This window comes from Oncorhynchus masou, chromosome 26 (assembly GCF_036934945.1).
Source record: "Oncorhynchus masou masou isolate Uvic2021 chromosome 26, UVic_Omas_1.1, whole genome shotgun sequence".
NCBI classification, from domain to species: Eukaryota; Metazoa; Chordata; class Actinopteri; order Salmoniformes; family Salmonidae; genus Oncorhynchus; species Oncorhynchus masou.
Genome location: NC_088237.1, coordinates 12,509,896 through 12,537,186, shown reverse-complemented (window position 1 = coordinate 12,537,186; position 27,291 = coordinate 12,509,896). Strand labels below are relative to the sequence as shown.

The window sequence follows — 27,291 nt, the reverse complement described above, 5'->3', positions numbered from 1 at the left end:
AATGTCTACCGCAGCCTCTTCACCTCTCAGAGACACAGAAAGAGATTCTTCAGTGAGCACATCTTAAATGCACCCAACCATTCAGCGCTGGCACTGACCTAGAAATGAATGGCAGTCCAACAAAAGCCGGAGAGACAATCATAGAAAATAAATAAAAACACTTATCATCAAATTGTATTGATTGCTGAGATCCCGGTTGAAGACATTAAAGGTGTATTTGTAGGGCAGGTTGGTTAGGACGATATCTATAAGGGTGCCTGTGTTTACGGATTTGGGGTTGTACCTGGTAGGTTCATTGATAATTTGTGTGAAATTGAGGGCATCAAGCTTAGATTGTAAGATGGCCAAGGTGTTACGCATGTCCCAGTTTAGGTCACCTAACAGCACGAGTTCTGAAGATAGATGGGGGGCAATCAATTCACATATGGTGTCCAGGGCACAGCTGGGGGCAGAAGGTGGTCTATAGCAAGCGGCAAAACAAACTTAGGGAGGAGGCTTTTAATGTTAACATGCAGGTTAAACCAGGTGAGGTCACTGCATGTGTGAGAGGTGGGACAAGAGGGTTAGCTGAGGCATATTGAGCAGGGCTGGAGGCTCTACAGTGAAACAAGACAATAATCACTAACCAAAACAGCAATGGACAAGGCATATTAACATTAGGGAGAGGCACGAGTAGCCGAGTGATCATAGGGTCCAGTGAGTAGCTGAGCGGGCTGGAGACACGGTAATTCACACAGCTAGCGGGCCAGGGAGGGCAGGCTAGCAGAAGGGCCTTAGAGAGACGTCGCGATGGAAGAAGTCTGTTGTAGCCCCCTCGTGTGGTTACGTCGGCAGACCAGTCGTGATGGATCTCTAGGGGCCCGTTCAGTAAAAGGGTCCATGCCAATTGGCAAAATAGGTATAGTAGCCCAAATAAATTGACCGATTGACCTCTTCAGCGAACAGTACTATATTCTCTAGACAGCTAGTGGGCCGCGGCTAGCAGGCTAGCAGATGGGCATTCAGGGGATGTCGTGCCGGAGGAGCCTGTTGTAAAAACCCCTCGGGTGGATTACGTCGGTTGTCCAGTCATGATGGATTGGCGGGGCACCATATCGGCAATAAAAATAGGTTTTGTAGCTCAAGGAGTGGCTGATGGACCACTTCAGCTAGCCAGGAGATGGGCCGAGCAAAGGCTAGCTCCAGGCTTACTGGTGCTTGCTTCGGGACAGAGACGTCAGCCAGGAGAAGCAAATTGGATAGCAGCTAGCTAGCTGTGATGATCCAGGTGAAGAGGTTCAGAGCTTGTGGTAGGAATCCGGGGATATGGAGAAAAAGAAGTCCGATAAACTCTGGGTTGAATCGTGTTGTGCAGACTGGCAGGAGTTGTCCGGGATAAAGGTTAGCTGATGACTACTAGCTAGTAGCTAGTTAGCTGGCTAGCTTCTGTTGGGGGTTCCAGTTCTAAAGTAAAGAAAATAGCAGATCCGTACCACATTGGATGAGGCGGGTTGCAGGAGAGTATGTTCAAGTTGGGGTTAAGACAAATATAAAAAATATATTCGAAGAAAAAATATATAAAAATATATAAAGATATATACACGGGACACGACAAGACAATGACAAAAGACGCCTGACTGCTACACCATCTTGATTTCTTGTAGTTTATTGCTAGAAAAGCATCCAGGACTTCTTTTTCTATAAATTGCCAAAAAAGACTAGCATTTCTTTGATCATTCAGCTAGTTTCCTCTATCAGCATCTGGCCCAATATCATTGTGAAAAGGCTTAAAAGTTATTTCAAAAAGATGGTGAAATAATATGGTGATTAAATGCATCAATGATGGATTTTCTATCCGTAATGAGGCCAGTGTCTGAATTAATTTGTTGGGGCAGAGAGGAGGATTTAGCCGGGTTCCCATTACAATCCAAAAGAGTGATTATATTATAATCAGATTTAGCCTCTCTGATTTTTCTTACACAATCATTCCTCGGTTGCTTAAAAGCTTGCCAGTCCGTGTCTAAGCCTGTGTTCCTGGCCTTGACCCAAGCATCTCTTTTATGAATGACTTCTGAACCTACCGGAGTACACCAGGCATTCAATCTACCTTTAACCATTAATTTTTGAAGAGAGCATGATTATCCACCGTATGGAAAACATCTGCAAAAAGGCTCAAAGCTAAATCAGGTTCAGGGATAGGTGAAATACAATGAAAGTCACTGTGCTTAGATTTTTGTATTCTCACATATCTAACACAAACAACTGGCCAATGGTCACTAATGTCTTGGGCAAAGGCACCAGTAGAAATATATTTCTCTGCTGTATTCGTTAAAATGAGATCATTCAGAGTTGACTTTGAAGGATTTTTAAGGTTGGGCCCTGTAGGCTTAGTCACCAGCTGGGTTAGTTTTAGATCATTACACATGTCTTTTAGATTGTCTGAAGCCTGCATTTCACAATCATAATTTAAGTCACCCACAATAATAAATTCTGGTTTAATGGAAGAAGACAAAAGCTAGTTAACTCCGAGCGCATAAAGGTTAGCTGACGGAGGACGGTAGACCCCTATAACAGTTACGAATACATTTTTCCCCAGACAAAGGCTTAAAGATAGCAGCTAAATAAAAATGTCAAGGGAAATCAATTTCAGTAAAGACACAGAGAAATTATTTTTAATAAGAATGGCCACTCTACCACCTCTATCCTTTCTGTCAGCTCTGAACACATTATAACCCTCAATATTAATATCAGAGTCCAGAATGTCCCCAGAGATCCAGAATGTCCGGCATAATGAATCCGGCATAGCCCAGGTCTTGATGTAATCCAGCTCAGGAAGTAAGCTCCTAATGTTCAGATCATTTACCATTTTTAAAATCACATGGAGACTCCAACTCAAACAAGCTATGTTCAATAAGCGGTTAGTCGCAGGCCCTGTCTGGTGGATGACATTAATATAGTTGGTGTGGCTATAAGATTTCATAGAACTGAACCATTTGGTCTATCCCTATTAGTAATAGAGCAAGGAGTAGACATTTACTTTTCCAAGGTAAGGACCATAGGGCCTGAGGCTGCAGCCTATGTCAAAATGGGGAACTCCCCATAATGATGAAACGTTATAAACTTGGGTTTTGGTCGCTATCGTGCAAGCCCTCTACGTGATTTGAACTAACGATAGCAGATCTAAGAGTGGAGATGATTTCCTTATATGAACTGAAACTCAGTAAAAACTTAAAAATGATTGCATGTTGCGTTTATATTTTGGTTCGGTGTAGGTTGGTGAGGAATCAGCTAAAAGTCAATCAATCCACATAGTGTGATAGCTAGTTAGTTAGATTGAATCACACAGATTGTAGGATCACCACAGTTATAGGCAGCAAGAACCCAACCAAAGACTAGAAACCATCCAGAACTAGGACCCACAAGAAACACAACCCAGGCACAAAACTCACAGGATAATAGTGATGGGCATTCCGTCTCTTTTCAGTGAGCCGGCTCGTACTCAGCTCTTTTGGATCCCAAACGGATCCTTAAAAAAATGTATGTTTTGTATTTTTTCAAGTCAGACCGTTTGCGATAGTTTGAATTTGATTGGTGTTAAAACAATTCTAATGACATTATTAAATTAAATCATAATCTACCTTAACCACAATGTATTTTAAAATGTGTTGGTTTGTTATGAAAAATAATGCTATTAAAAATTTGCATTTAAAGTATAACTTTTTAATGTATATAAACGAAGTGCATATAAATCTAACCATTGAAAACATATATAATCTGAACAACATAATAGAATAATGCACCATATTAAAGAAAAATAAATAACAATTTGCAAAACTGCAGCATCCCACAAATTAAAATAAATGTAAAAAAAATAAGGATGCTATTACACATTTTCATTTAAAGTATAACTTTTTTAATGTATATTAACAAAGTGCATATAAATGTAACAATTCAAAACAAATATAATCTGAACAACATAATAGAGTATTGCACCATATCAAAGAACAATAGATAACAATGTGCAGAACTGCAGCATCCCACTGAAGACATTAAACTGGTCCCTCTTTTCTCTCTCCTTTATTGCCATGTTATAACCAGCAGCACACAGCAATGCTGACCGTATTTTGCTTTTATGAGAGATTTTCATTCAGAAATGCAAGCTGCCTCATTTTCGAGGGGCTGATGCGGTTTCTTCTCTCAGTAATTATTTGTCCTGTTTTCGAGAAGATCCTCTCAGAGGGAACAGATGTGGCCACTATGCAAAGTCTCCCTGTCATGACTTTAGTAAGCCGTGGGTATACAAGAAGCCTTGCTATTCCACCAGCTCAGAGGATCTGCAGATCTTTGTAGGTGCTCCTCCAAATAGGATCGGACCTCCATTATGGCATCTGCTGAGGGATTCCTTCGTGCTGCATCCCCAGTTGTTCTCTCGTCAAACAGCATCCAAACAGCAGACGTTTGTGGCACTACTGCTGGTGCTTCTGCTCCATCTGATCCCTCTTCTTCCTGTTGCCCTGGTTCCTGAGCCAGCTGACTGCTGGGGCTGTCCCTCCCTGCTGCTGAGGTTATTCCCCACCTTTGAATACTTAGGATAGGATAAAGTAATCCTTCAAATGACTTAGATATTGTAAAGTGGCTGTTCCACTGATGTCATGAATTCACCAATTTGTAAGATAAGGCGTCTGCTAAATGACTTAAATGTATGTAAATGTAATTCTTTGAAGACCTCATCAATCGGGGTAACAAACCTGGGGTCAAGTTCAGCGGTTTCTGATAGCACGTGATTATATTCCATTCCGTGGAACTTTCTGTCCATTGATGAACATTGGGTGTCCATCAATTCTGTCACATGTCCTGTGGTTACATTTGCTTCTCTCTGGCGGCTGGCTGTGATTCGCTGCGGACCCTTACACAGGAGTATCATTTTTGAGGCTGTCACATAGCTGAAAAGAGAGGACAGTAACTCATTAGTTCATGTTCATGTTTTGTCTACTGATACTACATTCTCATCTACCGCTCATAGACATATGAAAGACTGGATTAAATAATGATGTAGTAATAATTGCTTACTGTACCTCTCTCCACTGATCTCCACAGTGACCTGCTTAAAGGGCTCCAGGACTCTTCACACCTGCTCCACCACCATCCATTCCTCTTGGGTCAGAGCATCAACAGGTGCATTAACAATGGCCAGGGTAGAGATGATGGCATCATTTGTCTCAAGAAACCGCTTCAACATATAAAATGTTGAATTCCACCTTGTAGTGCAGTCTTGTTTAGGCCTCAGCTCAAGCATCCCCATCTGGCGTTGTGTAGACTTTAGTTTTTCAGCACCTACTGTGCTCCTGTGGCAGTATTCCACAGCTGCTTTCACTTTGTCCACAGTGGGCTTCATCACCTTCAGAGCATCTCTTACAATCAGGTTGATTGTGTGGGCAAGACATGGATGATGGGTCTATTTTGGTTATGTTAGCTGCATTGACTCTAACACAACAGACCACTTTTCCATCTACTTACCATTCTCTGGCCACTCAACAGTTATTATTTTTCTGTCACTGAACTCAAAGCAGTCCAGAAGACAGCAAGCCATTGAAAAATCTTCAATGAAGAGACATTTAAGAAGTGTCAGAAGTGGTATGTAAGAAGTGGTTACCCTTGATGTCCAGCAGTCAGTGGTAAGGCAAACTACAGTGGCTTTTTGGACTCTTTCCCGCACTGAAGCCAGTGTGCTCTCGTACAGTTGTGGAATAAGTGATTTTGAAAGGGTTTCCTGCTTGGTATTGTGTACATTGGATTTAGACTATTGCTCTAATTTATTAAACCTCTGTCCTCCACGATCAAAAATGGCTGGAAATCGGTGGCAATAATTTTAGCCAATGCAATATCAATTTTTGCCTTGTTTTGCTACAGACAGACTTTGGCATAAACTTGTCTATAAAGACTGTGTTGCTGTGGGTCGCGGAGTAGGCCTTGGAAGGGATGTAAGTTTGCGGTACTCGGTAGCATTGCCTTGAAATTGTTTAACTTGGGTCAAACGTTTCAGGTAGCCTTCCATACGCTTCCCACAAAATGTAGGGTGAATTTTGGCCCATTCCTCTTGACAGAGCAGGTGTTACTGAGTCAGGTTTGTTAGGCCTCCTTGTGTAACAGTGTAACTTTAGACCGTCCCCTCGCCCATACCCGGGCGCGAACCAGGGACCCTCTACACATAAACAACAGTCACCCTCGAAGCATCGTTACCCATCGCTCCACAAAAGTCGCGGCCATTGCAGAGCAAGGGGAACTACTACTTCAAGGTCTCAAAGCAAGTGACGTCACCGATTAAAACACTATTTAGCGCGAACACCGCTAACTAGCTAGCCATTTCACATCCATTACACTTTCTCGCACACACTTTTTCAGTTCTGCCCACAATTTGTCTATAGGATTGAGGTCAGGGCTTTGTGATGGCCATTCCAATACCTTGACTTAGTTGTCCTTAAGCCATTTTGCCACAACTTTGAAAGTATGCTTGAGGTCATTGCCCATTTGGAAGACCCATTTGCGACAAAACTTTAACTTCTTGACTGATGTCGTGAGATGTTACTTCAATATATCAACATAATTTTCCTTCCACATGATAACATCTATTTTGTGAAGTGCACCAGTCTCTCCTGCAGCAAAGCACCCCCACAACATGATGCTGCCACCCCCGTACTTCACGGTTGGGATGGTGTTCTTTGGCTTGCAAGCATCCCCTTTTTCCTTCAAACATAATGATGGTCAATATGGCCAAACAGTTCTATTTTTGTTTCATCAGACCAGAGGACATTTCTCTAAAAAGTACGATCTTTGTCCCCATGTGCAGTTGCAAACCATAGTCTGGCTTTTTATGGCAGTTTTGGAACAGTGGCTTCTTCCTTGCTGAGCCACCTTTCAGGTTATGTCAATATAGGACTCGTTTTACTGTGGACATAGATCATTTTGTACCTGTTTCCTCCAGCATCTTCACAAAATCATTTGCTGGTGTTCTGGGATTGATTTTCACTTTTTGCACCAAAGTACGTTCATCTCTAGGAGACAGAACGGGTAACTACTGCAGCAGGACTATGCATGGGTAAATAATGAAGACTATAGTAAAAGTGTAAAGAGCTGTGTGCCTCTGGAGGCTGAGACCAATCAAGTCTGATGGATTCATAATTCATTGGTACACGGTGCAAACACAGACACATGAAATCTTCATGGTCTTCCCATGTTCTTCCTCTCTCGCTCTCTCTCTCGCTCTCTCACAATCCAATATCTTCATCATTAAGTTGTAGTTACAATGTGTGTGTGTGTGTGCGTGCAAGTAGTAGGGTGTATGTCTCCTGCCACACATTATCTCTCCTACCACACACACACACATGCCAAGGTTACTGGGATAGAGACTCTCCAAGGACTCTACATATGATAGACATGTTAATTGGATTTAAACCTGGCAGCTTCACTACCTGCTTAGTACAGTATAACTTCTCAAGGTCAGAAAGAAGATGGAAAGTCTTGGAGTCATCTGTCTCTCTCTCTCTCTCTCTCTCTCTCTCTCTCTCTCTCTCTCTCTCTCTCCTGTCTCTGTCTCTGTCTCTCTCACTGTCTCTACCTCGCTCTGTCTCTACTTTCCTCCTTTCCTCCCAACCCCCCTCCCCTCTCTCCTTCCAACCCCCCTCCTCTCTCTCTTTCCAATCCACCGCCCCTGTCTTTCCCTCCCTACATCAGTCCTGCTTATCTCCTCCTCAATCCAGCCTCCCCAGGTGGCTACAGTAGGACATGGCTCCAGTGCTCCAGTCTCCCACCTTGAACCTGAAGGTCAAAGATACAGTATGATGCTCCTTCCCCTGCCAGCTCCCACAGTGATGCCTCAGCTCTTGCATATGGTTCCTGTCACACACACGCACACATGCACACACACACGCTCACTCACACACACACGCGCGCACACATGTATTGCCAAGTCGACAGCAGTGAGTCTCCCTGGTTGTGATTTACGTCTTTATCGAGCTACAGTAAGAGGGCCATCAAGTGTGTGGTCTATAAACACAGTACTTAACACTAATGTGATCAGATACAGTAGCTGCCTAACCAATGGGATAATTTAATTATCAGGGAGCGAGCCTATTGAGTCATTGATCTAATGGCCAATGGCCGTGCAGAAATGCTGAAGGTCAATTTGGTCAAATATAATCTAACCTTGAGTATTACAAATGATGACACAGTAGCTACCAAGATAACATAACCTTCTTAGAACCATATGTTTCTTAGAGCTTGGTGAGAGTTTGTTTGCCCTATGGTCATTTGCATACAATCTTCCCACAAAGTTCTGGGAATGGTGCAGGATACCCAGCTAGCACATAACGTTCTGAGAACCATATGTTTCTCAGGTAGGAATTTCAGTACTTCAGCATAACGTTTCCTACAGGTTTTCTCGTGGTTCTATTTAAAGTAATGTTCTGAAATTGTTCCGAGAACGTTAAGAAATAACATTGTTCTTTGTGAATTTTCTGCAGGTTTACTCGGGCTTTATTTAAAGTCACATTCTCAAAACATTAAAAAGACGTAACTTTCAAAGAATGTTATAAGAATGTTATTTAATAACATATACATTCCGTTCTCACTGGCAACCAAACTCTTTCTATCCCCTATCTTGTTAAGAGTGTTCAGGTCTATTGGCCACACCTGATCTTAATGATTACTTGTTTCCTTTGAAATGGGGTCTGTTTGAATAGAATAAAATAAACAGCTTTGTATCAGCTAACCTCTGCGGGATCAGTGTCCCGGTTGACCTAACGTGCGCTAATGTGACTAGCATGATGCTGTAAGTAACAAGAACATTTCCCAGGACATTGACATGTCTTATATGGGCAGAAATGTTAAGTTCTTGTTAATCTAACTGCACTGTCCAATTTACAGTAGCTATTACAGTGAAAAAATACCATGTTATTGTTTGAGGAGAGTGCACAACAACAAAACACTGTTATCACAGTAACTGGTTTGATACATTCACCTCTGTAGGTAAATAATGTACTTACATTCAGTAATCTTGCTCCGATTAGCCGTCATCCTGAGGGTCCCAGAGATCAAATAGAGCATAGTAATCCCCTGCTGTGTCTGGATCGAGAACAGTAGATCATAGGTTTGAATCTCACTGACGCCATGCCACAATAAAAAAAGAAATGTGTTTGCATGATTATTGCTTAAGTAAATTAGTGTGGTTGGAGTTCAAAACAGTTAACCTATGCTAGAGGTGTTAAAAATTATTGTGACTCCCAAACCCGCATGCGGGAGCATAATCATCACCTGAAACTAATTAGCATAACGCAACGAACATAGATATATCTAGAAAATATTCCTATTCAGGAAAATCACAAATGAAATATATTGAGACACAGCTTAGCCTTTTGTTATTCCGCCTGTCATCTCAGATTTTCAAAATATGCTTTACAGCCAAAGGTAGACAAGCATTTGTGTAAGTTTATCGATAGCCGAGCATAGCATTATGCCTTGCTAGCAGCAGGCAACCTTGTCACAAATCAGAAAAGCAATCAAATTAAATCGTTTACCTTTGATGAACTTCGGATGTTTTCAATCACGAGACTCCCAGGTAGATAGCCAAAGTTCATTTTTTCCCCAAATATTATTTTTGTAGGCGAAATAGCTCCGTTTATTCCTCACTGAGAAATCGCTGAGAAATCGCCTTGAAATTGCAGTCACGAAAACGGCGAAAAATATTCCAAATTAGCTCCATAATATCGACAGAAACATGGCAAACGTTGTTTATAATCAATCCTCAAGGTGTTTTTCTAATATCTATTCGATAATATATCCGTCGGGACAATTTGTTTTTCAGTAGGACCGATTGGAGTAATGGCTACCTCTGTATTTTACGTGAGAATCTCTCTCGGAGCCACCATGTGACCACTTACGCAATGTAGCCGCCTATGGCTATTCTTCAACATAAATGCGTAAAACTACGTCACAATGCTGTAGACACCTTGGGGAATACGTAGAAAGTGTAAGCTTGTTGATGGCACATTCACAGCTCAATAGGGACTCATTGGAACGCAGCGCTTTCAAAACCTGGGGCACTTCCGGATTGGATTTTTCTCAGGCTTTCGCCTGCGACATCAGTTCTGTTATACTCACAGACAATATCTTTACAGTTTTGGAAACATTAGAGTGTTTTCTATCCAAAGCTGTCAATTATATGCATATTCTAGCATATTGTCCGGTCGCAACAGGTTTGTCTTATTGAAACATGTTCTCAGAATGTTATTTAATAACCTATAATTTACATTCTCAGAATACTAATAAAATCTTCCAGGTAAACATTCAGGGAACTATAGTAAAACATTCTCAGAACCTCCCTGCAACCTAAAACTTAGTTCCCAGAACAGGCTAAATGTACACTTCTATTCTAAGAACAATTTAAATCATTATGTTTTACCAGTCAGAAAACGTATGGCTTCATTCCCAGAACCAATGGGAAACAAAAAACTTACATTCCCATAATTTCCAAGGAACCAAAGTGCTAGTTGTGTACTGTGTGGCCAGTTTTTTCCTCCAGTTGGTTTTCAATGTGGTCTTAATATCCTCAAGCCTTGAATAGTCTATTAGTTAATAATATTATGATACAGTATCTAGCCTACTGTGTATTTATTTATTTTATATTTTATTTCATTTAACCTTTATTTAACTAGGCAAGTCAGTTTAAGAACAAATTCTTCTTTACAACGACGGACTACCAAAAGGCAAAAGGCCTCCTGCGGGGATGGGGGATGGGATAAAAAATAAAAAATAAAAAATACAATATAAATATAGGACAAAACACACATCACAACAAGAGAGACAACACAACACTAAATAAAGAGAGACCTCAGACAACAACACAGCATGGTAGCAACACAACATAACAACAACATGGTAGCAACACAACATGGTAGCAGCACAAAACATGGTACAAATATTATTGGGCACAGACAACAGCACAAAGTACAAGAAGTTAGAGACAACAATACATCTCACAAGGCAGCCACAACTGTCAGTAAGAGTGTCCATGATTGAGTGTGTGAATTAAGAGGTTGAGATAAAACTGTCCAGTTTGAGTGTTTGTTGAAGCTCGCTCCAGTCGCTAGCTGCAGCGAACTGAAAAGAGGAGCAACCCAGGGATGTGTGTGCTTTGGGGTCCTTTAACAGAATGTGACTGGCAGATCGGGTGTTGTATGTGGAGGATGAGGGCTGCAGTAAATATCTCAGAAAGGGGAGAGTGAGGCCGAAGAGGGTTTTATGAATAAGAATCAACCAGTGGGTCTTGCAACGAGCATACAGAGATGACCAGTTTACAGAGGAGTATAGAGTGCAGTGATGTGTCCCATTCAGGAGCATTGGTGACAAATCTGATGGCCGAATGGTAAAGAACACCTAGCCTTTCGAGAGCACCCTTACCTGCCGATCTATAAATGATGTCTCCGTAATCTAGCATAGTAGGATGGTCATCTGAATCAGCTGGGGTGAAAGAGGAGCGATTACGATAGAGGAAACCAAGTCTAGATTTAACTTTAGCCTGCAGCTTTGATATGTGCTGAGAGAAGGACTGTGCACCAACTAGCCATAGTCCCAAGTACTTGAATGAGGTGACTACCTCAAGCTCTAAATCCTCAGAGATAGTAAAAACACCTGTGGGAGGATAGGCATTCTTCTTACTAAACCACATGACCTTTATTTTGGAGGTGTTCAGAATAAGGTTAAGGGTAGAGAAAGCTTGTTGGACACTAAGAAAGCTTTGTTGTGGAGCATTTAACACAAAATCTTGGGAGGGGCCAGCTGAGTATAAGACTGTAACATCTGCATATAAATGTATGAGAGAACTTCCTACTGCCTGAGCTATGTTGTTGATGTAAATTGAGAAGAGTGTGGGCCTAGGATTGAGCCTTGGGGTACTCCCTTGGTGACAGGCAGTGGCTAAAACAGCAGATTTTTTGACATAACACACTGCACTCTTTGAGAGAGGTAGTTAGCAAACCAGCCCAAAGAGCCCTCAGAAACACCTTCAGCCGGCTCACAAGAATGGAATGGTCCACCAAATCAAAAGCTTTGCCCAAGTCAATAAAAATAGCAGCACAATATTGCTTAGAATCTAGGGCAATGGTGACATCATTGAGGACCTTTAAGGGTTGCAGTGACACATCCATAACCTGAGCGGACACCAGATTGCATACCCGAGAGAATACTATAGATATCAAGAATTCTAGTCAGTTGACACTTTTGATAAACAGGACAAAATAGAACAGTTGATCTCCCCCAGCAAATAAAGGATGAACCGTGGCTGCCTTCCAAGCAGTGGGAACCTCCCCAGAAAGGTCAGAGACAGGTTAAATAGGTTGGCGATAGGCTTAGCGATGATAGAGGCAGCAACCTTAAGAGGAAAGGGTCTAAACCATCTGACCCAGATGTTTTTTGAGGTCAAGTTTAAGGAGCTCCTTGCACCTCGGGCTCAGTGACTGCCTGCAGGGAGAAACTTTGTTGCGGGGCTGGGGAAAAAGAAGGAGAAGCATAGGGGATAGCCGCATTAGAAGGGGTGGGAATTTTTTTAAATTCTCATTTTCTTTATGGGGGCGTGTTTGTTAACAATACCACTGGAAATATCAAAAAAGAAGGTCCAAGCGTCTTTGACAGAGGGGATCAAGCTGATTCTATACCATTTTACAGAGGCCAGTTCATGAAGGAAGGCTTACTCATTAAAGTGTTTTAGCAAGCGTCTATGACAAATCAGGACAGGTCGTTTCACTGAGCAGCCATTACGAAAACAGGCTGTAAAACAGTGATCACTATGGTCATTACAGAAAACACCAGACTGATACCTATTAGGATTATTTGTGCGGATAGCATCGAGGATAGTAGCCTTTTCTGGGTGTTTGGAGGCATATCTTGTGGGATAGGTAATAATCTGAGAAATATTTAGGGAGTCCCATTGCTTTAGGACTTGGTCAGGTGGTTTAAGCATGGCCCAGTTTAGGTCATCAAGCAGGACAAATTCAGACTCAGTGTAAGGGGCCAGCAGAGAGCTTAGGGCAGGTAGGGCACAGGCTGATGGAGGACGGAGGCACCAGCAACAGTCAACAAAGAGCTATTTTAAAGTTTAATACTTAAAACCAGCAAATCAAATGGTTTGGGGACAGACTTGGTGGAGACAACTGAGCACTTAAGGTGATCCTTGGTAAAGATTGCCACTCCACCACCTTTGGAAGATCTGTCTTGCCAAAAAAGGTTATAACCAGAAAGGTTCACATCAGTATTCAAAACACTCTTCCTTAACCAGGTCTCATTAATGACCTACACATCTGGATTGGAGCTGTGATCCCACACTTTCAATTGATCCATTTTAGGTAATAAACTTCTAGTGTTAACGTGCACATAACCCAAGCTTTTATGAGAGCAGAAATCAGTTAAGCAGAGATCAGAGCACAAGACAGAATTGGGGCTAGCAACAGTAGATGGGCCAGGGTGTACATGCACAATTCCAGATATCATCTACAGTAATACAATCAGGGCATGGCAGAGGACCAGGAGAGCTCTGCAGTGCTGATTTTTTACATCTGAATGTGCATCAGATGGTAACAAGATCATATTGTACAGCAATTTCATCAGGTAAAATGGATACAAAGCCAGCGAGACGTGGTTAGGATAGGATGGGAGGCCAAAAGTCTGTGTAACCAGTAGAGAGTCAGAGTCCCGTGGGTGGGAACAAACATAATCTGGATCACGGTTGGTTAAAGAAGGTTTGTAGTCAACAAAGTATGCAGGTGTCATAAGAAAAAGAAAAATGTCAAAATTCACATGAAAATCATAAAATATATAAGACTTGGGGCTCGCCATTGTAAGTTCAGAGTCACTCTCCCCAACAATGCGTGAGTGCTGGAGGCGAACGAAAGCTCAGGAGAGAGGGGTGAGTGTGATGAGGGCACCTGTACCAGACAGGGGGAGACAGGCCAGGGCAGACGGTGAACAGATTACCAGGTGGAATCCAAGCAGCAATTCAGCAGACAACGGGAGTAGGCGTCACACCCACTTGGGAGAAGCTTTTATTTCTAGAGGCAGACTTCTTATAGAAAATGCAAGTGATTGATCTTTGAACAGCAGGAGGTGGCTTCAAAGGATGCTTCAAAGACTCCTGCCACTTTTTGGGCTCAAATTCCTTGACACCTTTTACTTCACACCTTAGTGCTAATTGAATTTGTATCTGGTCTGTCCTTGCAAGCCTGGGAGCCTTAACTCAGCATTCAGTCCCCATAAAGTCAAATATATCATTGTAATGTACTTTATTTTTCCTTTTGTATTTATTCCTGGCTTTCAAAATAGCATCAGACCAAACACTACCAGGTTGGATGGTGTTCTCAGGTTTCTGCTGTTTGTTTGCTAGAGCACCCTCCGCATAGCTTGGAAAAAGAACATCTTGGAAGCAGTAATCGCTACAGTTAATTTTGATCAAGATTAGGTTGTAGGGTTGGAGTTTTTATCTGGAGCGAAGGCCATGCTTTGGAGGGTAGCATCCTGCATATGTACCTGCCAAAAAAATCCAAGTTTATCTAATTCAATATCTATCCTTTTGTAAAAAGGATGGCCAGTTTTAACAGTTACAACATTCCCGTCTTCCCTCCTCCTGCAGGAAATGTTTCTGCAAGCCTGTACATGCTCCATCTTGTCCATATACTCAAAACAATTTGTTTCCATTTAATGTGTCAGCCCAGAGTCAGAACTCTTGTCAAACAAGTCTGTTCTCTAACTAAAAAGACAGCGAGGGGATGTGCTAAAAAACTGTTACCAATATGAGTTTAATGACTCTTCCTCATAGCATTATTTTTAAGGGATGATACATATCCTATTAGGCCTATGCATATGCATGGAATGGCAGTGCACACAAATCATGGTCTCCTATTAATTGTGTATACATCCCAGCTAGCACATTTGGTTCCTTGGAAGTTGTGGGAACGTATGTTTTTGGTTTCAAATTGGTTTCACATTTGGATTCACCTGACTAGTGAATCCAAATGTGAGAACAGAAGTGAACATTTTGCCTGTTCCGGGAATGTTTATTTTTTAGGTTGCAGGGAGGTTCTTAGAACGTTTCATTCTGGCTCCTTTAAAGTTTCCCTGAGAGATTTTAAAAATGCTCTGAGAACGAAAATTATAGGTTATTTGGAGGTTTTTGAATAACTTTCTTAAAACCTTCACTGAATGTTTTAATAACACTGGTAGCATAGGTTAACTTTTTTGATTTCCAAGCACAGATAAGACACATAGAAATGTATATCCTTAGGCATTAACCTCTTACACCTATGGTGGCGCTATTTCATTTTTGGAAGAAAAACGTTCCCGTTTTAAACAAGATATTTTGTCACAAAAAGATGCTCAACTATGCATATAATTGCTACTGTTCGAAAGAAAACACTCTGACGTGTCCAGAAATACAAATATCTTCTCTGTGCGTGCCCTTTAACGTGAGCTTCAGGCAAAACCAAGATGACTTGGCATCCAGGAAATGACAAGGATTTTTGAGGCTCTGTCTTTCATGATCTCCTTATATGGCTGTGAACGCAAGAGGAATGAGTCTGCCCTTTCTGTCGTTTCCCCAAGGTGTCTGCAGCATTGTGACGTATTTGTAGGCAGATCATTGGAAGATTGACCATAAGAGACCACATTTACCACGTGTCCGCCCGGTGTCCTGCGCCGAAATTGGTGCGCAAAAGTCACCTGCCAGTATTTTTCCATGGGAGAAAAGAGAGAGAAGCAAGCTTCCACGAACTGCATGTCAATGAAGAGATATGTGAAAAAACACCTTGAGGATTGATTCCAAACAACGTTTGCCATGTTTCGGTCGATATTATGTAGTTAATCCGGAAAAAGTTTCACGTTGTAGGTGACTGCATTTTCGGTTCGTTTCGGTAGCCAGGCGCAATGTAGAAAACGGAACGATTTCTCCTACACACAGACGCTTTCAGGAAACACTGCGCATCTGGTATGTGGCTGGGAGTCTCCTCATTGAAAACATCAGAAGCTCTTCAAAGGTAAATGATTTTATTTATTTGGTTATCTGGCTTTTGTGAAAATGTTGCGTGCTACATTCTACACAAAATGCTATGCTAGCTTTGCATACTCTTACACAAATTAGTCAATTTCTATGGTTCAAAAGCATATTTTGAAAATCTGAGATGACAGTGTTGTTAAGAAAAGGCTAAGCTTGAGAGCAAACGCATTATTTTAATTTTATTTGCGATTTTCAGAAATCGTTAACGTTGCGTTATGCTAATGAGCCTGAGGCTTAGTCACAATCCCGGATCCGGGATGGGGAGTTTAATCATGCAAACACATTTGGTTTTTATTGTTACACGACATCTGTGAGATTTTAACCTATAAGCTTCTGTTGTCTATCTATAGAATTAGTACACTGCATCACCAAGATGGAGCTAGCATGCAATGTTTTTTATGCATACATAAAGCTGTTCATTTTAGTCTATTCAAACAGACCCCATTTCAAAGAAAACACAAACTCGTTAAGATCAGGCATGGCCAATTAGTGGGCTCGGCCAACACACTTGGACACACTTAACAAGATAGTTTTGTTGATGCTGAGAACAGAATGCATATGTTTTTAAATAACATTCTTAGAGCGTTCTCTGAACATTACTAAAGTATTCTTGTTGTTTTTATGAAAAGTTTTCTTAAAGATCTTGGGAACAATTTGAGAACATGACTTTAAAATTAAACCATTTGAATATCTGTATGAAACGTTATGGTGAAGTACTGAAATGTAGACAGAAGAACATTGTTTCTTGAGGTTCTTGGAGCAATTTGAGAACATTCCAGTTGGAGAAAGTTCCTAGAACATTATCATGTTAACGTTATGAAATACCAAGATTTTTTTTTTTTTGTCAAGTTCCTTAAATGTACTGAGAATGTTCCAATGCCAAGCAACTATTCAACACCATTCCCAGAAAGGTTGTATGCAAAACAACCATAGGACAACCACGCTCTCACCAAGCTCTAAGAAACATACGGTTGTCGAACTTTATGTGCTAGCTGGGATGTGTAAACATACCCTGTAGGCTACTGCAGATGTTTTGCACAATAACTGATATCGAACAAACAGACATCAGAATAGTTTCAACCCAAAATATTATGTTAAACTATGGAGAAAGAGGTGGTGTCAGTATACGCCGACATTGCTATGGTACTTATGATGATAATATATTTATCGAGTGCGCGTCATCGGGCGTGGTTGGCTGCCAGCGGCGGTAGTCAGGAGGCAGGATCTGGTGGATGTGGATTGACAGATCAGGGTTAGCCGCCAGGGGAGTCCATTTTCCTTCACAGTCCTCCCCGAGACACCCAGCTCACCGCGGTGCTCCACGAAGCGGACAGAGAGAACGAGCCAGAGCCGCGCCTCTCTTCTCTCTCAGCTCGCAGCTGTGTAACAAACACACAGCAGCACACAGCAGCAGCGCCGCACAGTCTGCGAGACTCTCAGCCCGACCCAGCCACAGCCAGTGCAGCCTGTTCGGCTCACAAGGGAAAGTCCGGCGATCTGCTGTGTATGGAGATTGAGATGCATGTGACCATGTTGTCGCTGTAATATGAGTTTTCTAGCGGCATGTGGTGCCATGAGAACCTTGCAGGGATATCTAGTTCGGTAAGGCATGGCGCTTTCTACTTGACCGAATACATCTCACAGGAGGTGGCGGCTGGCTTGCACAGAACAGCACGGCGGAGACCAAACCCAGTGCGCTGAATTTAGATATGAGCTAAAAGTTTACCAACATTATAAGATGTTGGGATCTACATTGAGTGTTTACGTTTAGTGTGATTCTTGTCATTATGGGTGTAGACTGAACGGGAGCTTATTCTCTTCACCGAGATAACGATGTCTTTCTGAGGAGGATATCTCTGTCTGCGCTATGATCTGGACCATGCGGACTCTGATGCTGAGGACGCTGTGTGTGTTATTGGGGGATGCACATATCTTGTCTCTCAGAAATAATGGCTACATGCGAACTAGAGAAACAGCGTTGGGTTATTATGGGTTTAACGCCACAGCAACACACAGGACCGCTCACACAGCCATCGGAGAAGGTCCCCAAAACACAGTTTACAACAGCACTCGCTCTGGGGGACACGCTACAGGTACGTCCTACTCCAAACAGAATATTCAAACGTGGATGGAAAAGATTCATTCTACTTCTGTGAGAAGGACGCGCGTAATTACGGATGAAACAACACATAGGCATGTCGGATTAAAACAACACCAGTCCAACAGAACACAAACGCTGGGGGGTTACTCTGCCACCCCACACAGGGACATGGTACGCCGCCACAAGAGGAGAAAGTTTAATAGGGAGATTGGCGCAGCCGCTGCCATGGGGACGGCAGGTGGATACAATATCACTAAGTTTCCAGTAATGGGCCAGCAGCGCGGGGGACAACTGGACAGCGACAGACGCAAGAGAGGCACAAAAGACGAGCAGAAGAAGGCGTTTAAGAGGGAGAGGGGTAGAAAAGTGAACAAAAGCTCAATGGCTTTATCTCAGGCGCACAGCGCGGTGGGCGGGCTGGACCCCCCCCTCTCTCAATGGGAACCAATACCCAAGCCCCTAGCTCTCACCTCTACCGACCTACCCCTCGACTTCTTCACCAGGAAAAACGAGATGTTTACTTACCGGGAGGAAAACCCGTGGGATGCCACTCCAATGACACCTCCCAACACAGCAGATTTTGGAAGTGAAATCAAAAACCCATTTTACCCAGTGACAAGTGAAACATTTGGAGCTTATGCTATCATGGGCGTTTCTGCCATCATTTTCCTCGCTGGGATAGCAGGGAACATAGCCATACTGTGCATCGTGTGTCAGAACTACTATATGAAGAGCATCTCCAACTCTCTCATAGCTAACTTGGCCATCTGGGATTTTGTAGTGGTCTTCTTTTGCCTGCCCCTTGTCATTTTCCACGAATTGACTAAGTCCTGGCTACTGGGAGATTTCACCTGTAAAATCGTGCCATATTTGGAGGTATTCTATTATGTTCTATTCTATTTTATTATATTCTACTTCAGATTGTCTCCTATATTGGTGGCTGATGGGGCATCTGCACATTTCTCTTTGCATAGGCACACTTTCAAGTAGTATTGCATTGTCTAGTACACATTTATAATACACTATTGTCATATTCAGAACAAGTTGTGATAGAAAAGTCTATCACAGTGAACATGACACTAATCCATTTCCCCCTAACAGGGGATTAGCCATCCTCGGCACAATAATAAACAAGATGAGTTCCCACCAAACTCAGATGTCACCTCAACTCACTGTGACACCCAGGGTGACACTGCTACATACACCTGCTGGCTGCTGGATGGAAGTGGCATCCCTACCTCCACCCTCACCTCATGATACCCACACACTTAATCCTTCCCTCTATCTCTCCCTCATTTTCTCCCACTTCTATGTGTCTCTCGCTCTCTCTCTCTCCCTCTCTCTCTCTCTCTGTGTGCAGTCATGCCTTTACTTTGTGACTTTGAGTTAAAACCCATCTGTTATTCCCAGAACTCCTAATCTTATTGTACTGTGTAGTGGTGAAATTGGTGAATGGTATTGGGTTTCTGCTGCAGAGAAACATGACTTCTAAGTAGAGCACTAGGTGTGCAGTGAGGAGTGCTTGAAGAAGGTGTCAGTAGACTGTGTGTGTGTGTGTGTGTGGGGGGGGGTGGGGGTGGGTTGGTTTCCATGCACGTGGGTGAGTGCGTGCAGGCACGTTTGTGAATTTTAAACATGCATGTCCACGAGTCCCTGCGTGCGTCAGTGCATTTGTGTGTCGTCCGGCCATGTGTGTGTCCATGCGTGTCCTCAGCCCAGTGCAGTGCTGAGTTGACCCACTGTGACTGAATGTGGATTAAGTGGGGAGTAAAGTCACTCCGCAGGCAGGATGTGGGAGAGAACACTCCACTGGGTGGAGAGGAAGCCTCGGGCTGCATTGCCCACTGACTCAGGACACACACACAGATGTGTGTGCAGACACAATCAGACAGACTCACAGACGAAGACACACGTACACATGTACATGACCACACAGCTAACATGGTGATGATAATGCATTAGATACAGACAGCGAGGAGAGGAGGAGAGATGCTACAGTTTTCCACTGAGACATAGACAGTCCCTTTGACATGGATGGGAGGAGCTCTCTGTGGTGTGTGTATGTGTGTGCGTGGCTTCTGTGGCCTGCGAGTGTGGGGTGTGCGAGTGTGTGTATGTAATCAAGTCTCCAGTGGTGTGCAGAGCTCTAACATGCTGACCACACCGCTAGCGTTGCACCCACACTGCTCACAAGCGCTAACTAGCGTCTGCGTTGCAAAGCGCTAAAATAGAAGTCAGTTCTATTTGTGGCACTGAACACGGTGCAAGTCCTGCCTCCCCCATCTCCTCATTGGTTTATAGAAACATATGCCCATGTGCCATCTCCTCATTGGTTATACACACATGGGTGATTGAAAGATGAACTGTGGTCAGTCAGTCAGTTATGGTAATAGACCTTATTATGAAAGTTAGATGCCAATCACCATATAAAGTCCAAAGAAGAAAAAGCCAGGAAGGAGGAGAGATGATTAGAAACAATTTGGTTGACCGTTTTATGTGTATTAATTGTCGGAGTAGAGGACCTTGTGCATTTCAACTAGCTAAATTGCCATAAATGTTTAATGCTTTTTCGACCTTTCCCCAAGTTGATATAATTGGTTCAGAGTGCTGTTATATGAATCACGTCCCTTGCTAATGTCTGCAGCGTAGCCTATATCAACAGCCAGTAGTGAATAGTAAAGATAATGCTTCTATAAATTCAGTGTGAACAGTGAGGCTCAGATAGGCATAGAGGGGTTCTCTCCAGCAACTTTGTGCACTCTCAGACAGAGAGAGAGACTGGGAGGCTGAGGTGCTGCTGTCTGCAGTGAGATAAACTCATCCCAGTCGGCTGCAGGGAATAGATGATAAACTGGGAGCCATTCAGGTCAGAGGTGGACGACTGCATTGTGCTGGGACTGGTGTTAATAGCTAGACATTCAACACCCTGTTCCCCATGTATGTGGGCGCCCACTTGCACAGGCTCAATCACACACACATAGGCTCAATCTCTCTCATTTATGGACACACATGCACAGAATCTCAAACACACACTAAATCTCACACACACCTAGGCACTCTCTCCCTCCCTCCCTCACTCACTCACTCACTCACTCACTCACTCACTCACTCACTCACTCACTCACTCACTCACTCACTCACTCACTCACTCACTCACACACGCAGAAACTCTCTCTCACACACACACATATGGTAGCAGGGCGTACTGATATTCCAGATGGGTGGGATGGCCTGCGCTCCACTGATATTTACCCACAGTGATCCTCTCTGCACGTGCTCACTGTGGTTAGGGGAAGGACGCTCACACACACATACACACACTCCCACATACACACCACACACTCCCACATATACACTCCGCCCAACAGCACATTATCTGTCCCTCTATTACCCATTACTCATGCGGTCTGATGGAAACATACATGATAGTTCATTGGAAAATATGTTAAATGATTCAGTGTATATAATTAATATTTGTAAATAATGGATGATGGGTGATAATTATCCCATTCAGGCTATTTGTTAGCTAGTGGATGAGTAGATGCTTAGTTTGCTGAGAGATAGGCCACATAGATGGAAAACAACATCACAACCCAGAGAGAATCAAACAAAATGATTATAGAAGCAGAAATGAAATATTGACTTATTTATAACTGTGTGAATCATGTGTATGCACAGCTAGTGTAGAACAAAATTGGAAAATAATAGAACTGTAATGTCCACTTGGTAATAGACATTTACCATGAGCTTCATCTCAACAGTAACCTAGGATAACCATATCACACACAGAGCTAAAACAGTGAACATTGAATCAGTGTTACAGTTCAGAGGCTACGTCATGGAGTCATAATAGTGCTCAGGTCCATATTTAGCCCTGTCTGCCAGCTTGTCTCTGTGATGATCCATTCCCTAACTGTACAGAGAGACTGATGATCCCCGTGGCAGAGTGGCAGCTGGGGGCCTAGGCTTCTCCTGTTGGAGTTATGGTCTGGGGAAGGGGGAGAGAGGGAGGGTCAAATGCAGTCAGCCTGTAACAGATCTGAACTGTAATAGCTTTTGTCTTCAGCTTATTAATGCGTGTGTGTGTGTGTGTGTGTGTGCGCATTTGTGAGTATTGCACCATTTATCAATAGATAAGAGTCATTACCATGACAGCCGCTCAGGATCCAACATGGCCGCCCGCCGTGGGGCCCCCAGTCACTCGGTCGCCATTAAACTCCAATTATTAACATGGGTTTTGAAGGCTGCTGCTCAGAGGAGCTTAATGAGGGAATTCGTGGGCCATTATTAAACCAGCAACAGGGGAAATTTCTCTATTACCTGCTGTACAATATAAGTAACTGAGACAGGCAATGGTGCTGTACAGACTGTGAGCATGGCCACAGACAAGGCAGACATGACAGGGGTCAGGTCTGCCAAATTGGCCTGTTAATCTTTATAAAGATGTCAGGCTGTGGTATGAATAATTAGGCTAGCGATAGGAATAATCACACACACACACACACACACACACACACACACACACACACACACACACACACACACACACACACACACACACACACACACACACACACACACACACAGCTTTTAGTTAGTCAACGTTAGCTCCACACTAGCTCCAGCACCATGGTCATTGGCCCATATCTTTGATCTACATATCTGTACAAAACTGGGCATGTCCTATTCTGCCCCCCCCCCTCCCTCTCTCTCCTGCTCTGTGAGATCTGACCAAAGAATTCACCCGGTCTGTGTGACAGTGTTTAGTTTGACTTGTTTGACCATGTTGGCACCTGTGTGAGTGTACAAAGCAGAGTAGGGCTCGAAGGCAGTAACCTGGCACACAGACGCGATGGTGCATGGTTGTCCAGGAAGCAGGAAGCCCTCTCAGGCTGTAATTAAAGCAACCAATCACACTGTATGACCAGCACAGGCTGAAGGTCACAATTAGTCACCATGGAAGAGGGATCTTGTTTTCGAGATATAAACCAAGTTTTTGGTTGAATCAATGTTTCACCAACTCGTTTTTTTTTGCCAGTTTTACTGTTCTAGTATTAACAGGAAAAAATAATGTTATGCTCCTTGAAGTGTACAGGAGTATATACCAGGTGCAAGGTATCAAAATGTCTCATAAAGGGATGAGGAATATCTACACACTTTCACATCTCTTTGAAGTCTACCGGAGCATGCTCTACAATAGCATGCAGGTATTTCCTTTCCTTTCATAAGTCTCTCTAATGGTTGACCCAGTGTTGTTCTGTTTTGGCTCCAATTCATTAGAACAGTAGCAGCTTTGGCAGAGATCCATTGTTCATGTGTAGTTCTCCTCTCTATCTCTATCTCTGCAGGATGTTACTGTTTAGAAGGCTGTAGCCTCTGTGGCCTCCCAGGGACGTCTGGGAAACACTAGTCTAATTAACAGATAGTGAGGGAGTGGGGAAGGAGAGAGAGAGAGGAGGGAGAACATGAGAGAGGGTAGAGAGAGAAAGAGAGAGAGCGATGAGAGAAGGAGAGTGAGGTAACGAGAAGAGGGAGTGGGTGAGAGAGAAACCTCCACAGCTTTACTGTTTATGTAGTAAACTGCAGCAGCAGTAATCACAGAGCAGGACCATACAGACTATAGCAGCTGGGTCTGGGTCTGGCTACAGTTAGTTTTCCTTGTTGTAACTACAGTCAAAGTGATTCCAGATGGAGAGGGATACGTTCCAGGTTCCTTGCTGTGCCTCAGTCTTTTAGACACGAACCAAAGCATAGCAGAGACTTGGTTCTGAATGAATTGTTTTCTAAGCTTTGAAAGACTTACAATTTGGCATATTTTTCAGTTTAATGCGTTCGTTCAGTTCAATGAGAATACTCAGTACAATCCTCTGTCAGATTGATATGAATTGTGTTGTCATCTTTGTGAAAGTAAAATGAGAAAGGACTATTTGGTGTACACTGTCAGATGAGTCAACATTCTGTTGAACCATTTATCTTTGTGATAAACCATTAACAATTTCTCCCTATATTTGTCCCCAGGTGGCATCTCTAGGTGTGACCACGTTCACCCTGTGTGCTCTGTGCATTGACCGGTTCCGCGCAGCCACCAATGTCCAGATGTATTACGAGATGATCGAGAACTGCACCTCCACTACAGCCAAGCTCGCCGTCATCTGGATCGGAGCTCTCCTATTGGCTCTCCCTGAGCTCCTGATCCGCCAGCTGGTCACCGAGGACCCCGCCCTACCAGATGACCCCCCAACGGAGCGCTGTGTGGTGCGCATCTCGACATCGCTCCCAGATACACTCTACATCCTGGGTCTAACCTACGAGGGCGCGCGGCTCTGGTGGTGCTTCGGCTGTTACTTCTGCCTCCCTACGCTCTTCACCATCGGCTGTTCCCTCGTCACCGCCCGCAAGATCCGCCGCGCCGAGCAGGCCTGCGTCCGCGGCAACAAGAAGCAGATACGCCTAGAAAGCCAGATGAACTGCACAGTCGTGGCGCTCGCCATCGTCTATGGCGCCTGCGTGGTCCCGGAGAACATCTGTAACATCGTGTCGGCATACATGGCGGCGGGCGTGCCGGAGCGGACCATGGCGGTCTTACACCTCCTGTCACAGCTGTTGTTGTTCTGCCGGGCGGCCGTGACGCCTGTGTTGCTCCTGTTATTATGTCGTCCGCTAGGTAGAGCCTTCCTGGACTGTTGTTGTTGCTGCTGCTGTAACCATGCACACTCCTCAGGCACGGCTAGTGATGATAATGAACATGAGTGTACCACAGAGCTGGAGCTGTCGCCCTTCAGCACCATACGCAGAGAGCTCAGCAACTACACTCCTGCAGGGTCCAACTGTTAAAACCACACAACTACTGTTAAAGGTCCAGTGCATTCAAAAACATGATTTTTCAGTGTTTTATATTCAGTGTATATTTCCACACTATGAGGTTGATATAATACTGTGAAATTGTGAAAATGATGATAATGCCCCTTTAGGATAAGATCCTTTTGAGAAGACCGCCTGAAATTCATCCTGTTTTGGTGGGATGGAGTTTTTGCCTGCTCGGTGACACCACCAGGTGGTGTTAGTTAGACCAATTAGAAAGAGAGTTACAAATGTCTCTGTCAAAAACAGCAAGTTTTCAGTTTTCCCCTCCCCACTCAGACCATTAACCAGACAATCTGAGCTAAATTCTTGCTGAAGAAATTGTTATTTTCTAAGAAGCTGTTTTTCTTTTTTTGACAAGTTACTTAATTATTACCCCAAAATGAAATGATATTGAGATAAAAATGGCTGCATTGGAACTTTAATTACTACACAGCTCCTCACCTGCAGGACTATACAAACATACTAGTCCACAGAACTGTACAACTTCACACCTGCAGAGTCAAACTGCTAAGGCTGCACACCTTTGCAACTACAGCACTATACAACATTTCACAAGCAGAATCAAACTGCTTGGATTACATACCTGTACACCAACGGTACACAACTACAGTAAACTACTACACAGTTAGCTACACAACTGACAAACTGGGTGCTAGGGCCACACAACTCCTGTACAGCATACTATCACACTATTACACAACTACTGTATATAACTACACACGAGCAGGGAAAAAGTGTCAGGACTACACACTACACATCCGCAGGGAGCAAGTAACATCTGAACAGCCATACTGCCGAGACAACTGCACTACAACTCCCAATACACATACTGTGCTCCAACCCAGTACACACACACAGTGTTCTGAACTGGGACCAGACATGAATGGACAAAGCCAGACACTCGAGACCAGACTACGCTGGACTGTGTTGAGCTGAAATGGACTCAGTGGAGTGGACTAGGTGTGGCTGGAGTGGACTCCGAATAGTTGACTGGAGTGGACTGGGCTAGAACGGACATACTCACGTCACCCCTCACTCAAACTCTGCACTCACGATTCAGTTCACACACACGCCTTACTCGCACACTGGACTGTACATACTGTATACTACACACTCTATCACTCTAGTGAAGGAAAGCTATATAGGGAAGGAAAGAAGGAAGCGTATGGAGGAGGAATACAAGGACATTACAAGCATATTGTGATTGTTTTCTTTTAATGAGCATTAATATTACTGTAATCGTCGTAGTTGATTTCTGCATACAACTCTGCACCGCCAAACACCTTTCCTCGGCTTTCATACTCTGTCGTTCCCTCCTGTTAGTGTCAGAGTCAGGGCCTCTCTGTCTTTGTTTATTTTCTGACCGTAACTTATTCTAAATGGCCGAGTGTACAGTGTTGTGATTCAAACTCTTGATGAAGTCGGTGATTCTTGTAAACTTGTTTAATTGAACTTTGTGAGTATCTTGTTCACTCTGTCTGTATTTGATACCAGAAGATGTAAGCGCACACAGGCATCAGTCTAGTTTCTGGTTTCTAGATAGCTTTTTATATAGCCAAAAAAAACTGTCCCTTTGATTAAAAAAATAACTTGATTTTGACTGCAGGATTGCAGCTCTGTAAAAAAAATGTTTTGAGTGGTGTATTACTTTCCTTGTAATCCTGACCAGAAAATATTATTCTTTATTAGAATTAGAATTCACAATGTTTTCCCCGTACAAACGGACCGTGGGTGTGCAACACCACAGACGCTTCCAAATTCATCATCTATAGATTACACAGACAGAGCAGAACATACACCAGCAGCATATATCTCTGCGTATCATTCCCTTATAACCTTCTTTACAGTGTTATACAACGATGACGATAGCAAAGAAGCGTCTGGCATGTATGTGAGTTTGTGTTAGCGGCTATAAGGAGAGATGAATGTTGTGTTTATCATCTCCATAACAGAATTGTCTGTCATAAGAAAACTAAGCAGAGCCAGCTCTGTTTCCACTCCTGGAGGAATCTGCTGTGGATACTGCTGCACTCCCACTGCTCTGAGGAGGTGGTGTTTTCTTTCTCACACCACCGCACATCCGCTCCTCTATTTGATGTGTCGCAGAGAGCGAGAGATAGATCAGCTATTTCTGTCTGTGTAAGAGAACAGCTCGGAAAGACAGGCAGGAACGCACCATACTAACATTCTACTGACAAGACACATGTTTTCCATTGACAATCCATGTCTTCTGACGTTCTATCGAGACATGGTC

General features: G+C 43.3%; 1 protein-coding gene across 1 annotated transcript; it reads left to right on the top strand.

Moving 5' to 3' along the window:
* The first annotated feature begins 17,324 nt into the window (after nucleotides 1–17,324).
* On the top strand, nucleotides 17,325–26,659 carry LOC135514815 (prosaposin receptor GPR37-like). The gene is made up of 2 exons (XM_064938444.1): nucleotides 17,325–19,049; nucleotides 24,192–26,659. The coding sequence occupies exons 1-2, from the start codon at nucleotides 17,940–17,942 to the stop codon at nucleotides 25,005–25,007; spliced, it is 1,926 nt and encodes a 641-aa protein (XP_064794516.1). The 5' UTR covers nucleotides 17,325–17,939; the 3' UTR covers nucleotides 25,008–26,659.
* Nucleotides 26,660–27,291: the final 632 nt, after the last annotated feature.

Bases quoted from the DNA above. Each gene is read 5' to 3' on its own strand.
- LOC135514815 (XM_064938444.1), top strand. From the start codon at position 17,940: ATGATCTGGACCATGCGGACTCTGATGCTGAGGACGCTGTGTGTGTTA. The intron at 19,050-24,191 runs GTATTCTATTAT...ATTTGTCCCCAG, and splicing joins AAATCGTGCCATATTTGGAG to GTGGCATCTCTAGGTGTGAC.